A 16144-nucleotide genomic window follows, 5' to 3' on the forward strand; every position below is an offset into this window, starting at 1 on the left:
TACACGAGTGTCTCAGGGTTGCCCTTACTACTTATGAGCCAAACTATATTGAATGTGCCAAATCAAGGCAATGTAATTTCTCTCACTGAGTTAAACAGGCTCGAAACATCAGAGTTCTGATAAGTTAAGCTAGTTGTGTAGTATTAAAATACTCTGACTGAGGCATCTGATGCTATAAAACTGTAAACGCACAGACTACAAATCTATGTTATGGTTCAAGAGACTCCATTTTGGTTTGACTGGAGTTTTAGTTCTTACCTTTAACAAATATGGACATGAACCTGCTATACGCACCTTATTTTTGGGTTGTTTATGAGTCGGCCCATTTTTTGTTAATATGGTGGATCCCATTTTACCAGATTCATCTGGCTGTCTGCGTTCATGGATTTTAACCTGTAAAGCACCTTATTTCTGCTTTGGAATGTTGTTGAAGACTTATTTACTATTATTGTGATGGATACTGTTTCAAGATGTTCAGTTCACAACTTTTGCACTTCTGTATCAAAGCTTGATAGCTTTCCTGTGTTTTGGAATAGAATGACAGTCTGTTACCTATATAAAGTGAAAGAAAAGAGATGCGTGTGTGACTGTTTACCTGTGGAAATGTACATTACTTTTTCTCCTTTTTAGCCATTAATTGATAAATATTCTGTGCGGCCCTCACACCCACCATGATTTTCTTATCTGGCCCACTTGCTACCGAAGTTGAGGTTGGCTAAATTCACTTATGCAACATTAATGAAAAAACATTTGTTAAAAAAAACATTAATTATGAAGATAATAAAGTATAAAAACACAAATTACTAAAGGTGTACATAATATATAAAGATGTGTATGTGAGCATGTGTGTGTGTGTGTCTGTGTGAGTGAGCGTGCTTCTGAAATGGCGGCTGGCCACGCCAAAGTATCACATCAACACAAATCAAACTTATAAACATCACAAAGAATCCAATAAACAGTCTTTGCTTAGCCTAGTATGATTATTAAGCCCAGTTGTGTTACCCATCCTTGGAAAGGGGAAAAAAGTTTCTGTGCTGTTCGAAGTTCTGTGAAGTCGTCTTGCTGGTTTTGTGGCTCCTGCCTTTGTGGTTCTAATGTGCGGTGCAGCCGTTATGCATTTCGTTGTTTAGCTGGAACTCATGTTGCTGCTTGAAGGTTGGTAGAGCTTGGATTGCAAGGAGGTTTCATTCAAACACCGTCAGGTTAGAAGCAAACACTTGGTAGTAGTTAGTATCGGGTGTCCCTGCTGACTGTGTGTGGAAGCTGGGGGGAAGCCAGCTGCCTCCGTGTAGCTTCAAGCTGTTGCAACTGTTGAATTAGCAACGCAGTTTGGAAACAAGACTGGGGAACCGCTGCGTTAAGCCACGATAACATAAGCATTTTGACCCGCTGGGTGTCACTTTATTTCAGCAAAAACTGTCGCGTCATCAACATCCTTTTTCTGTTTGTTGCCATCGTTCACTGTGTGTGAGGAGCCGGGAGGACTTAAATAAACCAGCGTGGACTTCTTCTATATACCTCATGAGGTAGGCTTCTCTAAGCTCAACTTCCGTTGCGCCATCTACTGTTCTGGCGGTGAATTGTTTTCACAACAAAAAGGCTCGTAGAACTATAAATCAAAAAGGGTCCTGCCGCTCCGTCCGTCCGTCAGTCCGCAACGGACTCGGAGAAGCATACAGAGGCCTTTAGCCTTTTGACTACACATGTAGGCCAAACTGTAGTTCACATATACCAGGTCCAAACATTAACAAAGTATTTGTACTTGTTTACTTCCGACCACTGGTCACTATTATCTCTATGATGACGTAAAGAGTGGAACAAAGATTATAATAGCGAGGTTTTTAGTTGACAAAACGATTTCTGGACACTGATGTAGGTAAATTTCTCATATAGACAACAACTGAGTTGTATATTTTTGTCACCTGCTTTGAGGAAGGAAAAGTCATGTCCATATTTTTTTGAAGAAACCACTTGAATTAAACTCTGGACCGTTGTGTGGGCTAACACTGATCCACAGATTCACTTATAAAATCAGATGACGTCTCCGTTTGTCAGCCTGAAATCATAAGTAATGAGTAGCGGGCCTGCGTTTTTGTTTGTTAGATGCACAATTAGTTACTGACAAAAGTAGAGTTGAAAATTACTTTATTTCTTTTAAAGCATTACTGTCAACAATGTTCTTGTCCCAGGGAATTAAAAAGTATATAATTCAAGAAAAAAACACTTTATTTAAATGTAATGATATACAACCATGTCAGTCTTTTTAATAAACACATCTTTATTGTTTTAGTTTAATCTGATAATCATGGTGGGATTAAAAAACAAAGAGTACGATTATTTCACAGATTTATCTCAAGAGTTAATTTTGTCACTTTGCGTGGCCTCGACTCATGATTGCTTTCTTTGTGTTCCTCTCTGGTCTCAATAGGATGATGTAACATTTGGGCCCAAACAGCGCCACCAAGAGGCCAAAACTAGAGGCCAGGATGGCAAATACCTCCACTGCATCTGCGTATTTGCCTGGTGAGTTGATGTAAGCAGGGACGAAGGCTACCCACACTGCGCAGAAGATCAACATACTGAAAGTGATGAGTTTGGCCTCGTTGAAGTTGTCGGGGAGATTCCTCGCCAGAAAAGCTAACAGGAAGCTGAGCACAGCTAGTAATCCAATGTAGCCAAGCAACACTGCGAAGCCGATCGTGGAGCCGACTACACACTCATACACTATCTTGTCATTGTGATACTGGGTGTTTTTATAAGGAGCTGGTGAAGCAGACACAAGCCAGGCAGTGCAGATCGCTGCTTGAACAGAAGTAAGAACCAGAACTGTCCCTCTCTGCTGCACAGAGCCAAACCACTTCAGAGTGGCTCCCCCTCCTGGCTTGGAGGCCTTGAACACCGCCAGCACCACCAGGGTTTTAACCAGGATACACGACACACAAAGCACAAAGCTGATGCCAAACGCTGCATGTCTCAGCTGGCACGTCCATGCTCTGGGTCGTCCGATGAACAGCAAAGAGCAAAGGAAACATAACTTCAGTGAAACCAAGAGCAGGAAGCTGAGTTCTGAATTGTTTGCACGCACCATGGGGGTGCTGCGGTGATGGATGAAGATGCCCAGGACGACAGCAGAGAAAACCGTGCCCATTAGGGAGGCGGTGGTCAGGCAGATGCCCAAAGGCTCATGGTAGGAGAGGAACTCTGTTTTCTTTGGAACACAGTGGTCACGCTGGGGGCTGGACCAGAAATCCTCTGGACAGCTGCTGCACTCCATGGAGTCTATAGAAAAAAAGCACAAAAAAAAGAAAATTCTCTTTTTTCTGCAAGAAAATTTGTTACCAACTTGAAAACATTCGTAACACTTAATTGACTTAAGTTCTTTGAAATAAAGTTATAATAAATTGTGTTAATATTACTTAATTTATGTGTGTGTGTTTTTAACTTGGTCTGTTTTCAGTAAAGGAGGTACTCCACTGGGATTGGCTCAAGCCCCTCCCTCCACCCCTAAAGCACTATAGATGATGCATGGATGGATGGATGGATAATATATGATTGTATTGAATAACATTGGACTGATACCAACCTGTTTCATTCGTGAACTCTCCCTCAGAACAAGGGACACAGTCAAAACAGCACACAGGTTCCCCCTTCTTTCTGGCCATGCGGGTTCCTGGACGACAGCTCTCACTGCAGATTGACCGAGGAGCCTGCAGTCATCATCATAAAAACAGTTATTCTACACCGTTTGATATTAATATCCCAAGCCATATTAAACAAGAGCATAAAGCACAACAAATATATTTAACCTGTTTGGATTCAAAGTTCCAGAATATCTTCTCGTCATGAAGTGTGAGTTCTTCACCTTTAGTGGCTGATTTCCTAACCTCACCCACAAGGTGAACTTTAGTTCCTCCATCAGGAAGCCACTGCCAGTTCATGATGTCATAGATCGGTAAGGCATCGCCGTTTTCATCAAATGACACTTCATCACCAAATGGTGTGGTGAAGTTGACCTTCTCCAAGTAATACATAAGCTACAATGGGGAGAAAACAGAAGATTTATATATCATCATGGAGAGCATGCTGATTGCGCATAAGTTTTCAGGATTAAAAAATTGATTCATACAAACTATAGTTCCCTCAACACATGAATAATACAATTGAATCTTTTACCTTTAATAGCCTGTGCCAACCCCTGTTCATTTGTTGGTTGGTTTGTTTTAAAGCAAGATTGCATAATAACTTACGATTATCACAAAACTTGGAAGTAGAATTAGAAGATGAAAAATACATTTCTGGATCAGGAGGCGGATCCCTAATTTTCCCAGAGAATAATTAATGGATCTTGATGATATAAAAATAAAGCCACATTTAGGGGACTGTTATCTAGTATGTACAAGCTGGTTCAGCTTGGTATGCGCTATACTGAATTCCATGATATGACAAATAAAGTGAATATATGTGTATTTCGTATTGTGATTTCTGGTATTAAATATTTTTTCTTTTACTAAAAGAAAATAAGAGTAAACGTTACCAGGCCTCTTCATATCGCAGTTTATAATATCAAAGTTTCAAACATGCGGGATCAGTTTAACAAAGGGTTAAGTGCAAACTTCACACCTGCCATGGCTGCAGGCTTTGCACAGCAGCACAGCTGTGGCTGCTGAACGGTCCTCCCCCTGGCTCACAGCGCAGCAAGTCATCGAGCGCGTACGCCAGAGCATACACTGCCTTGTAGATATTGTACTCAGGCCGGAGGTTAGAGACATCTAGAAACTCTGTCTCCACATTCTCTATGTCTTCATCCCCAGTGCACAACATTCCTGCTGCTTCCATCCAAGCTGCCGGAGCTGGAGCAAATCTACACTGAAATGTGTGTTCCCAAAACTGTCTCACCTGAAATGCATTTAGAGGCTGAAATCACAGTATTTCATCATTATATAACCACTGATCTGCTTGTAAGATTATAATCTCACCATGCTATTTCCATTGTTAGTGTTGTCTTCTCTGTCAGGACGGATGTGTAACAGAAAGTCCCTGAGTCCTGGTATTTCTCCCCGACGGATGGCGATGCCCAGTGTTCCGCCCAGGTACATCATGAGGTCCGGGGACTGCAGCACAGCAGCTGATGTCCAGGCTTCACTGGCCATCCACTGCAGGCCTGTCACATTCTGCCTCACTACCTGTGCATTGAATTATATTGAATATATTTTCAGACTTATGTACAACAGCTTTAATATAATTTACTTTGTAGCAGAGAACAATTATAAAATATAGAAAATACAAAACTCAGACCAGTGCAATACACTTAGTAAGAGAGACGTGCACAATTTAAAATGAGGTTGACTCTCAAATCTTAAGTCGCCACAAGAGTTAAATAAGTAAATACCTCTTTCATTAACTGTATCATGTGGATCTGATGTGCAAACACGATGACCACACGAGCTGTGGATTTCTTCATCACCTCCACAATCCTCCCTAATTCGACTGGGTCGTCACCCCAGGGTAAGATCTCTGTGTAGGCCAGACAACCTCCACCGGACGCAGCCAAGTCAGGCTGAAAAGATCTGGAAACGTGGAGTCCGTAGTCATCATCACTGACCAGCAGGCCTGCCCACGTCCAGCCAAAATGTTGGAGTATCTGAATCATGGCACGCACCTAAGTGGACAGAGGGAGGGATGAGTGCAAAGATTCATGTCCTCAGTTAATTCTTCTTATGCAGCTCTTTCATTTAAATCCAGTATTGTGTCTGAGGCAAAATCCAGGGGACATCTTTATTTTGCACACAACTTCCTGTGAGCCATAATTTGAAGTTGTTATCTGTAGATAGAGTTTCACCTGAAAAGCATCACTTGGTATTGTCCTGAAGAAGGACGGGAATCTTTGACGATCACTCAGGCAGGAACACGTGGCAAAATAACTCACCTGTTAAAAAACAGCAACATATGGTATCCATACAGCAATTGCTTCTCATACAGGTCAGTAAAAATTAATTAAATAATTCATTAAAATAAAAAAAGTGCTCGCAATACAATGTACATGTCCTAATCAAAACATTTAACATCCCAGATTTATTCAAATTGGGCATTCAAAGGAAAGCTAAGACTGAAAGAAACTTACAATGGGCAGTTTGAATAAACCTATCACATCAGAGGTGGCGATAGAAAACGTTGAGAAGGAATCACCCACAATCCCCAGGACTGGAGGAGGCCCCACACAGGCCTCCTGAAGCAGAGAGTCCTCCTCTCGACCGCTGGCCAGAGACAACGCGGCACTGAATCCAATCACCAGCGTGGCACAGTTATCGTACAGACTGTATCCCAGAGTCACATTAGGCAGCAGGTCAGCGCTTCTGTTGATCTCTTCGATAGCAAAGGCCATGGTCATGGCATGTCTGAAGCCTGGAGGGTCAAAGCTAACACATAAACAGACACAATTAACCAGCTGTGAAGTTATATATGTTGATATGATACAACTGTTGAATTCTGCAGGAGTGTGAGACTTACCCCTGGCAGCTGAGCTGAGTCGGCTCTGAGGTGAACGTCAGCTCAGGGAACACGGAGGTGTAGTGGACTTCAAACAACCCACCCAGAATCACATCACCAGGCTTGTGCATCCCATTGAGATAAAACTGCCTCCTGATCTTACAGGATGAGGAGTGAGAGGACGACTCAGACGAGAAAAGGGAAGAAGGGAACATAATCAACAATGAGAAGCTGTGAAAGGAGAAAAATGTTTCTAGAAATGGCCCCATTACTGCCATCCGTCCCTCCAACCCCATCTCTGATCCTAATGCAGAAGTGCTTGATTTTATATGCAGGCGGATTTTCTTTATAGTTTCATCCCGCCCACCAGGGCTTGGGCATACATTTAGGGGAGGGAAAGCTCATATCAAGTTTATACACATGATTTCATAATTCACGCACTTTGATTTGAATTATTTTGCATTTGTGAAGTTGGAGGTCATCTTGAGTTTCTGTCTCTCGGTCACCATGAACTATCTCGAGTGGAAAGATCAGTAAATTGTCATTTTATGTATAACAAGAAGTATGAATGACAAAGGAGATTAAAGACAAGTACAAATCAAAGGCATTAAGTGCTTCTCATTAAATTGAGATGGTATCATGTCGGGTTTAAGTGAACATTTGGTGTCTATGCTTTTCTGAATGGGGATATTTTTCTCTCTCACTATAATAAACCTCCTTTTAGAGAGCAATCGATTTTAGCAGCTTATATGAAAAAACATTATACAGGTTTTAACAAAGCTTTGTGGAATGATGGGACATGAGCCAAGAAAATGAAATATTCAATTTAGTTGTGGATCCGGTTAAAGTGATGATCAGACATTTTCCACCCAGCTACTCTAACAATGTGAGTTTAAGTGTTTTGGGAAATTTTCATGAATTTCACAGGGAACAATTCATGGCTCTCAATGGAAAAAAAACCTGGTACATTTAGAAGACTGATATCCACGAGTGTGTGAAATGTTGTATGGCTCGACTGAATGTAAAGGGGACTGTTGAGCCTTGTTTTTTTAAATATTTATTTAACAAGGGTAGAAGAGAAACAGAGGCACTCAGTGAGGGTTATAAAGTACATAAGGCTAAGGAACTAAAAAATACACAGCAAGGACATCCTCTCTGTGATGTACAGTAAGATGACGTACAGTAGGAGGGAATCTTTCATCTGAAAAGCTATATAAAGCAGTAATTACACACTTATTGCCCACATGCACACACTTAGGGGATGATGGGGATCTCAGCTCTCTTTGTTTGCCTCATGTGGGCTCTGGGTTTGTTTGAGCTGAACTCTGCTCTTGGTTTGAACGGGGCTGGGATCAAGTGTAAGCTGCAGGGTACGGCTCATCCACCTGCCTTCTCAATGGACGGGGACTATGTGGTTGGGGGGGTTTTCTCCATTCACTACTACATGCACACAGTGAAGTATAACTACACCACGATGCCTGAGCCTCTGAGGTGCATGGGGAGGTATGTATAACAGGGAGAAGTGGGGAATAAAAGGATGTTGGGCCGTGTGGGGACATGAATGTTTTAAATTTGTATATTGCGGTTAAAATATTGTTGTTTTCATTTTTTACATCAAGTTAAATGTATTATATTATAAATGTATGGCTGTAGGAGAAAATATTATGATATATGATTCTTAAATGAAAAACGATTTTTTTCAACATCTTCTTTATTAATATTTCACAGAATAAGAACAGATGAATATGAATTTAAAAGTCATTAGTTGTGTTAAATTAGTTGACCATTGACATGCATTAAATCTCTTGTGAATTTTTAGAGGTATGTCTATAAATTGTAGATATTATTCTTATTAATAGTAGTATATATTAGTAGTATTAGTAATTTTATTTGTAGTAGTAGTACAATTATTCGGCTATTCTTATTATGATGTTATATATGAAGGCGTTTGATGTTCTTGTTTTGATATGGTCTGTCTGTGAAGCACTTTGTAAAAGTAAGTTCTTATTATATTTATAATTATTATGAGTTGTTGTGGCAGTAGTAGTACTAGTAGTACAAGCAGTACTATTTTCATTAGTAGTGGTACTATTTGTACAATTATTATGCCTGTAACTTTTTCGTTGTAGGCTATGATGATAATTGTGAGTATTATTATAACTATTAGTAGTAGTAGTAGTACTCCCGTTCGTATTATTATTATTATTATTATTATTATTATTATTCTTAGGCATGTGATATTTCCATTAAAACATCTGATCCCATCCTATGTAAACTCCAACATGCTTACATACATGTGTGCATGTGCAGCATCGACTCCCGCGAGCTGCGCTTCTCCCGCGCCATGATCTTCGCCATCGAGGAGATCAACAACAGCTCCAACCTGCTGCCGGGCGTCAAGCTCGGTTACTACATCTATGACTCGTGTGCCTCGGTGCCCATGGCGGCGCATCTGGCCTTCCAGCTCACCAACGGCCAGGACCCTGAGTTCAGCCTCGGCAACGACCACAACTGCTCCCAGTCCGGAATGGTGATGGCCATCGTTGGCGAGTCCGGCTCCACGCCATCCATCAGCATGTCACGCGTCCTCGGGCCCTTCAACATCCCTCAAGTAAATTTATTTGTGTTTCTACTCAATTCATTCATTATAAACCAGTGCTATTCACAGTTGTTTTTGGTGATGGTGAATCCCACTGTGTTGCTCCAGGTGAGCCACTATGCCACGTGTGCCTGCCTCTCCAACAAGAAGCAGTACCCGAGTTTCCTGAGGACGATTCCCAGTGACCAGTTCCAGGCCAACGCGCTGGCCAAACTGGTCAAACACTTCGGCTGGACGTGGATCGGTGCTGTTCGTTCGGATTCGGACTATGGCAACAATGGCATGGCTTCTTTCCTGGACGCAGCGCACAGAGAGGGCATCTGCGTGGAGTACTCTGAGTCTTTCTACCGCAACAACCCGCGCAGCAAGATCCAGAGAGTGGCTGAAGTGATCCGCAGGTTTCTTCACCAGAGGCTGTGTTGACATTGAACTTATGCGCATTAAAGCCACTAAATATATCCAGTCACATATATGAATAGGAATATATTTATTCAAATAGTGACAAATACAAAAAAATGTAATAAATAATACTGATTAAGAACTCTTTGTTTTTTTGTTTATTGATCTCATAGGCCTGAATAAAATTACTCTACTTTCAAAACACTGAAGTTCTCATGTTTGCTGGTTTAAAAAATCTTTATCCATATTAACTGTGTGCATCATGCATTACATCATCTCTCCAGGTCGACAGCCACAGTTATTGTGGCCTTCGCAGCCTCTGGAGACATGAGGATCCTGTTGGAGGAGCTGTCCCGGGAGCCTTCTCCTCCTCGTCAGTGGTTAGGAAGCGAGGCCTGGGTGACTGACTCACAGCTGCTGAGGTTCTCCTTCTGTGCCGGGGCCATCGGAATTGGCATCCAGCAAGCTGTCATCCCCGGTCTGAGGGACTTCCTGCTGGATCTGCCCCCCACCAAAGTGTCTGTGTCCCCGGTGCTGACTGAGTTCTGGGAGAGTGAATTCGACTGCAGGCTGGACCAGAGTGAGGAAATTGTGCTGACTTTTTTCTCATAGAACATGAGTGTCACTATCAGTTATGTTGTGTGGAAATTGGAAATTAACGTTTATATTTATTGGTGGTTCACAATTAACATCAAAGATACATGAAAAAAATAATATTTCAAATATATAAGGTATAAATATGCAAGCTGAAAATATAATAAGGTACAAGGTTATAATGAAAGAGATATTAAATAAGTGAAAAATAGAAGATAAATAATCATAGGTGAAAGTAAACTTAAAAATGGAGAACATTAAGAACACAATAAAGTTATTTAAAAGGATACTGACAGTGTACATGCTGCATACTAATAATAATGTGCAGTGATATCATAGCAATAATAATTATAATGATATATAATCATAATGGAACAGCACAATACTACATAATACTATAATAATATCATATTCATTTAATTATTTTGTGCATATTAATACAGGTTTCATTGACATTCTTCTCATTATTTTCCATAAATGTAAATGATCATAAGTAAAAAGCCCAGTCTCCTCCTCGTTGTGTTTTTAGGTGGAGCCACAGGAGAGAGTTTATGTGATGGAACTGAAGACATACAGACGCTCCAGAGCCCGTACACCGACACGTCTCAGCTCCGCATCACCAACATGGTGTACAAGGCCGTTTATGCAATAGCTCATGCCATTCATAACGCAGTGTGCCAGAAGACTAACTCTACAAGAGAGTGTGACAAACTCACCAGGATAGAGTCCAAACAGGTCGGGCCAAACAAATACGTCACATGCGTACCAAGGTGAGAATGTACTTACATTATTTACGTCCTGTCTTCTTTCATTTCATCTTCACAGGTTCTCACTGAGCTGAAGAAAGTCAGTTTTTCCCAGAATGGTTATGATGTGTCGTTTGATGCAAACGGAGACCCGGTGGCCACATATGAGCTGGTCAACTGGCAAAGAAGAGCGAGTGGCAGCATTGAGTTGGTGACAGTGGGGCACTACAATGCGTCGCTGCCGGTCGGACAGGAATTCCACATCAGCAGGAACCTCACGTGGATGGAGGGTGGCACACAGGTGAGGAGCCAAAAGGTAACACTTAAGTCAGCTGTGTAGCCATGGTGTGATATCTGTGTGAGTTTGTTTGTGTCTGTGTGACAGGTGCCTGCTTCAGTGTGCACGGAGAGCTGCCCTGCAGGAACCCGTAAAGTGCTGCAGAGAGGGAAACCCATCTGCTGCTATGACTGTGTACCATGTCCTGAGGGAGAGATAAGCAATGCTACAGGTGAAATAAGAACACAAGGAATGTTCAACACCAGTTGATGCACCGACCGACTTGTTAGCAACATTTCGGACAAAGCAGGTCTGAAGAAGGGCCAATGCTGGAAGTATTATGTTTTGGGGTTATTTGATGTACGTCCCATTATTGTCAACACACATCTCAAGAATACCTTTAGGAAATCCTTTAACATTTGGTGCAAATGTTCACTTGGACCTAATGATGTACTGATTTCATTTTGGGAGCCAAAGCACAAATGTCAAAGTCATTGGTGGCCTCATAACTTTGGCCTCATAATGATCTTGGTTTCGTGAACATGATATCTCTCGTCTGGTTGTAGGGAATTTCTTAAAATTTGATCAGTTGTTAATATTATACTCATAAATAAACAGTATTGTTTGTTTTGGTGTGGTTTTCTTTCAAACCATTATTGTTTTCTTCCACCTCCTACATGTATTTTGACATTTCATTTATGGACAATTCGAATTGTCTGGTTTTTGTTACATCTGTCCAGCACCTAGTATTAATTATATAAAGTTAACAGCAAATATAAGGCTGCTGAAAGTGTTTTTCTTTCTTTCTTTTTTCAGATTCTCCTGATTGCTTCCCCTGCTCTGACGAGTTCTGGCCCAACGCAGAGAGAAACCGTTGTCTCCCTAAGCCTGTAGAGTTTCTCTCCATCCATGAGGTCCTGGGAATCATCCTGGCTGCGTTCTCCGTTGGCGGCGCGTTTCTCGCCATCATAACAGCAGCCGTTTTTTTACGTCATAGGACGTCCCCGATTGTCCGGGCGAACAACTCCGAGCTGAGCTTCCTTCTGCTCTTCTCGCTGACTCTGTGTTTCTTATGTTCACTAACTTTCATGGGAGTGCCCTCCGAGTGGTCCTGCATGCTGCGACACACGGCGTTCGGCATCACCTTCGTCCTCTGCATCTCTTGCGTCCTTGGGAAAACTATAGTGGTGTTAATGGCCTTTAAAGCGACACTTCCAGGTCGTAACATCATGAAATGGTTCGGCCCACCGCAGCAAAGAATGACTGTGGTGTCCTTCACTTTTATTCAAGTTCTAATATGTATCATTTGGTTGGTTGTCAGTCCCCCTTTTCCAATTAAAAACCTGACCACATACAAGGAGAGAATCATCCTGGAGTGTGCGTTGGGTTCAGCCATTGGGTTCTGGGCTGTGCTCGGGTACATAGGCCTGTTGGCCTTCTTTTGCTTCGTGTTAGCCGTCCTTGCTCGGAAGCTACCAGACAATTTTAATGAGGCAAAGCTCATAACGTTCAGCATGTTGATATTCTGTGCCGTCTGGATCACTTTTATTCCAGCTTACGTCAGCTCTCCTGGTAAATTCACTGTGGCTGTGGAGATATTTGCCATCCTGGCCTCCAGTTTTGGATTAATTCTGTGTATATTTGCTCCAAAGTGTTACATTATATTGTTTAAGCCCGAAAAAAACACCAAGAAACATTTGATGAACAAGAATGAATCCTAGTACCTCTGAGCTCTGGGAATATTTACGATGGCAGCACACAAGAGTTCTTCCCCTAGTTTGTGTGAATATTTACATTTTCATGCTTTTTCATATATTGTAATTTTGTGAATGTCATTATAATCTGTTATTTTCTTATTTTACAAATAATTACAATTTTGTGCTGGAAATATGAAATAAACTTCAGCAAATTTTTGCAACAAAAATAAGAGTTTGTCTTCACTATAAAACATTAAAAAAAATTGCACATCAGAGTTTATAAGATGTGATATAATTAAAAGAAAATCTTGTTACGTTGCCAACAATTGTTAAAGGAGACATATTATGCCCATTTCACTGCAGTTGATATGGTTCCTTGGGGTCTTAATGAAATGTCTGTATCATTTTTTGGTCAAAATACCACAAGGATCATCTAAAACAGCCTTCCTCAGATTGACCTGTTTTGAGTGCCCCCCCCCCCCCCCCCCTCTCACCAACAAACCACGCCCCCTCTCACCGCCCCGCCCCCGACACACACACACACAGACGCACACAAACACACATCTTAAATCTCCCCTTAGCATATTTAAGGTTGTTAAAATCATTTAAAGTCACTGTCCTACACATATATTTCTGTAGCCGTTTGTTGTGTTTCTTCATTGAAGCTACAATTTTCAAACTACTACATCTTCTGATAAAGATGTACATTATTTAAATACATGCATTAGATATGTGTGTATACACACATATCTACACTTAAAATATGCGCTGCTGTACTCTCAAGCCCCTATGAGACACTAGCTAGCCGCTGAGAGCTAGTTCGATTTGACGGTTCTCGATGTTTCAGTCCGGTTGTTGTCACGCCCTCACTCCCGGAACCCCTCACCCAGACCCGGGTCTGTCCGGGTTCCCTTCCGCGTGGACTGACGGTCGCCAAGCGAGCAGCGGAGGCTTAGCTCCGGGCTGATTTGTTCAGCTGCTAACGTCATCGCTGTGCGGTGTTCAGGGTAACTCGGATATCCCGACCTCCTGCCACATAGCGAACATGCAATAGTTTTCATCGATGAACATACACACAGATACACACACACACACACACACACACACACACAGACAAAGGGATCGTGGAGGGGCTACAGCTTTGGGGGCTAACACTGCTGCAACTTTTGCGGCGATATGCAGGCGGCAACGAGCTGCTGGTGACCGGCCCCGGTTCGTGCAGCTCGGGGTGCGTGGAGCAAATCTGTACAGGCCACAGATTTGCTGCGGGGGGTCTCCGGCTGCAGCTGACAGCCTCTCCTGTTAGTTAAACACAAACTAACAGCAAACTAGCGTTAGCCCGCTGCTGCTAATCGTAGCGGGACACACACAGGGGACACACAGGCTGGAGATTTGTCACAGATCGATAATGATCAATGATGAAAATGAGACATACCCTGCAGACGTAGGGACCCCTGAGCCGGTGAGACGTGTCCGGCTCTCAGGTGTGTGAAGTCAGCGGGAGCATCGCCAGCCTCGCAGTGAGCCGCCCGGGTACAGCCGGGATCCAACCCGCCACCGAGCAGCCGGCTGCCCGCTGCTGCCGAGCGGCAAGCCGAGCACTGATTGCTATGAGACTAACGCCACCTACCTTACATGTCACCGTCAATTATCGAAACGAAACAACAGCTTTTCTAGTTGAAGACACTCACTGTGACACAAGACACGCACTGTCAACGCTCTCCTGTCCGTGGGGGGATCAGTCAGGTGGCTGCTGCTAGCCGTAAACAAACACCGACAGGTCCACCAGAAGCGAGCCGCTAACATGGAGCCAGCAGCCGACATCTGCTTCCCGGGTGGGCTGCCACATGCAATACTGCTGTAAAGATGTGCAAAAGCAGCCATTCCAGAAAGTGCTGCAACTTTAAACACAAACTAACAGCAAGCTAGCGTTAGCTCCCTGCTGCTAACCGTAAACAAACACCAACAGGTCCACCAGAAGTGAGCTGGTGACATGGAGCCGGCGCCCGACATCACCTAACGAGCCCGAGCTGAGGAGGGGGCTTTGGCATGTGACCTACCCCGACCGCAGGCTCTGCTTCTCGGCCAGATCTCCGCTGCTTCCCGGGTGGGCCACCACATGCAATACTGCTGTAAAAACGTGCACAAGCAGCCATTCCAGAAAGTGCTGCAACTTTAAACACAAACTAACAGCAAGCTAGCGTTAGCTCCCTGCTGCTAACCGTAAACAAACACCAACAGGTCCACCAGAGGCGAGCCGCTGACATGGAGCCACAGCCCGACATCACCTAACAAGCCCGAGCTGAGGAGGGGGCATTGGCATGTGACTTACCCCGACTGCAGTCTCTGCTTCTCGGCCAGATCTCTGCCTCTCACCCTGCTCACCAGCTGGTTAGCGTCCCCACTCGGCTAGCTTCCCAGCTAACAACCGCCGCCTCGAGCTGAGGAGGGTGCTGTGGCTCGTAACATAACCCGGTCTCCTCCTCCACCAGATCTCCGCCTCCAGGGGGGGGGGGGGGCTATGCCATGTAGACCAACTGTGACGTCAATCTTGGTTGTATTCCCATTCGACGCACTCTATCGTATAGTTTCTTACATAGAGGAACCACAACAAATCGGTGAGGGTTTTTTTTCCGGAGTTTTTGGGACGGTAGACATGCCAGATACCCAAATTAATGTGTAGAAGCACTACAAAAGTGGATTTTTCATAATATGTCCCCTTTAATGTCACATTGTTTGCAAACTCATGTCCTGAAATGTTAATAAATACTTGAGAAATAATCAGCAACAACTGCAAAAAATTTAAGATTTAAATTTAAATCAACAACATCAGGACATTTTATTCATTTAACAATTAGGAAAATGTCGTGGGAATTTTGTATGTAATTACCTGGTGAGGAAATAAACCATCAGACTCAGTGATCAATTCAATGATCTCAAAGTATTTAATTAATGGTCAACAAACAATTTACAGAGAATAGATTTGAACACAGACAGAGTTACTGAGCAAACACTTGGCCAAGCGGGACAGAATCTCCAACACCACTGCAGGTATCAAGATTCTGACAACGGGTGACAGGAGTTGTGCCAGCTTTATGCACAGCTCAAGGGTTCACGTCATCCTTCGATATCATGCAGGCAGGACGTGTCCAGTGGTCAGACTTTGTCAGCGAAGGGGTAGATGCCCCCCCCTGTCTCCTGAGTGTATAGACATTCAGCAAAACATCAAATAGTCACAAGGGCATTTAGGCTCAAGGTAACTAACATTTCCTGTTATCAGGCAGATGCAAACATTAAGTGGAATTTATATAATGATGTTTCATCAGGTCAATCCAACTGAACTTTG

General features: G+C 43.0%; 2 protein-coding genes across 2 annotated transcripts; one reads left to right on the forward strand and one right to left on the reverse strand.

Moving 5' to 3' along the window:
* Window positions 1-2368: 2368 nt before the first annotated feature.
* Window positions 2369-6677, reverse strand: LOC128440057 (extracellular calcium-sensing receptor-like). Its single transcript, XM_053422634.1, has 9 exons — window positions 6508-6677; window positions 6122-6416; window positions 5840-5926; window positions 5390-5659; window positions 4977-5183; window positions 4621-4896; window positions 3807-4034; window positions 3584-3707; window positions 2369-3279 (listed from the first exon to the last, which is right to left on the reverse strand). The coding sequence occupies exons 1-9, from the start codon at window positions 6615-6617 to the stop codon at window positions 2369-2371; spliced, it is 2508 nt and encodes an 835-aa protein (XP_053278609.1). The 5' UTR covers window positions 6618-6677.
* A 1178-nt stretch (window positions 6678-7855) lies between these two features.
* Window positions 7856-12822, forward strand: LOC128440058 (extracellular calcium-sensing receptor-like). Its single transcript, XM_053422635.1, has 9 exons — window positions 7856-7989; window positions 8797-9097; window positions 9194-9483; window positions 9769-10075; window position 10375; window positions 10614-10813; window positions 10904-11125; window positions 11210-11333; window positions 11918-12822. The coding sequence occupies exons 1-9, from the start codon at window positions 7883-7885 to the stop codon at window positions 12820-12822; spliced, it is 2457 nt and encodes an 818-aa protein (XP_053278610.1). The 5' UTR covers window positions 7856-7882.
* Window positions 12823-16144: the final 3322 nt, after the last annotated feature.

Source organism: Pleuronectes platessa, chromosome 5, assembly GCF_947347685.1.
Source record: "Pleuronectes platessa chromosome 5, fPlePla1.1, whole genome shotgun sequence".
Taxonomy (NCBI): Eukaryota; Metazoa; Chordata; class Actinopteri; order Pleuronectiformes; family Pleuronectidae; genus Pleuronectes; species Pleuronectes platessa.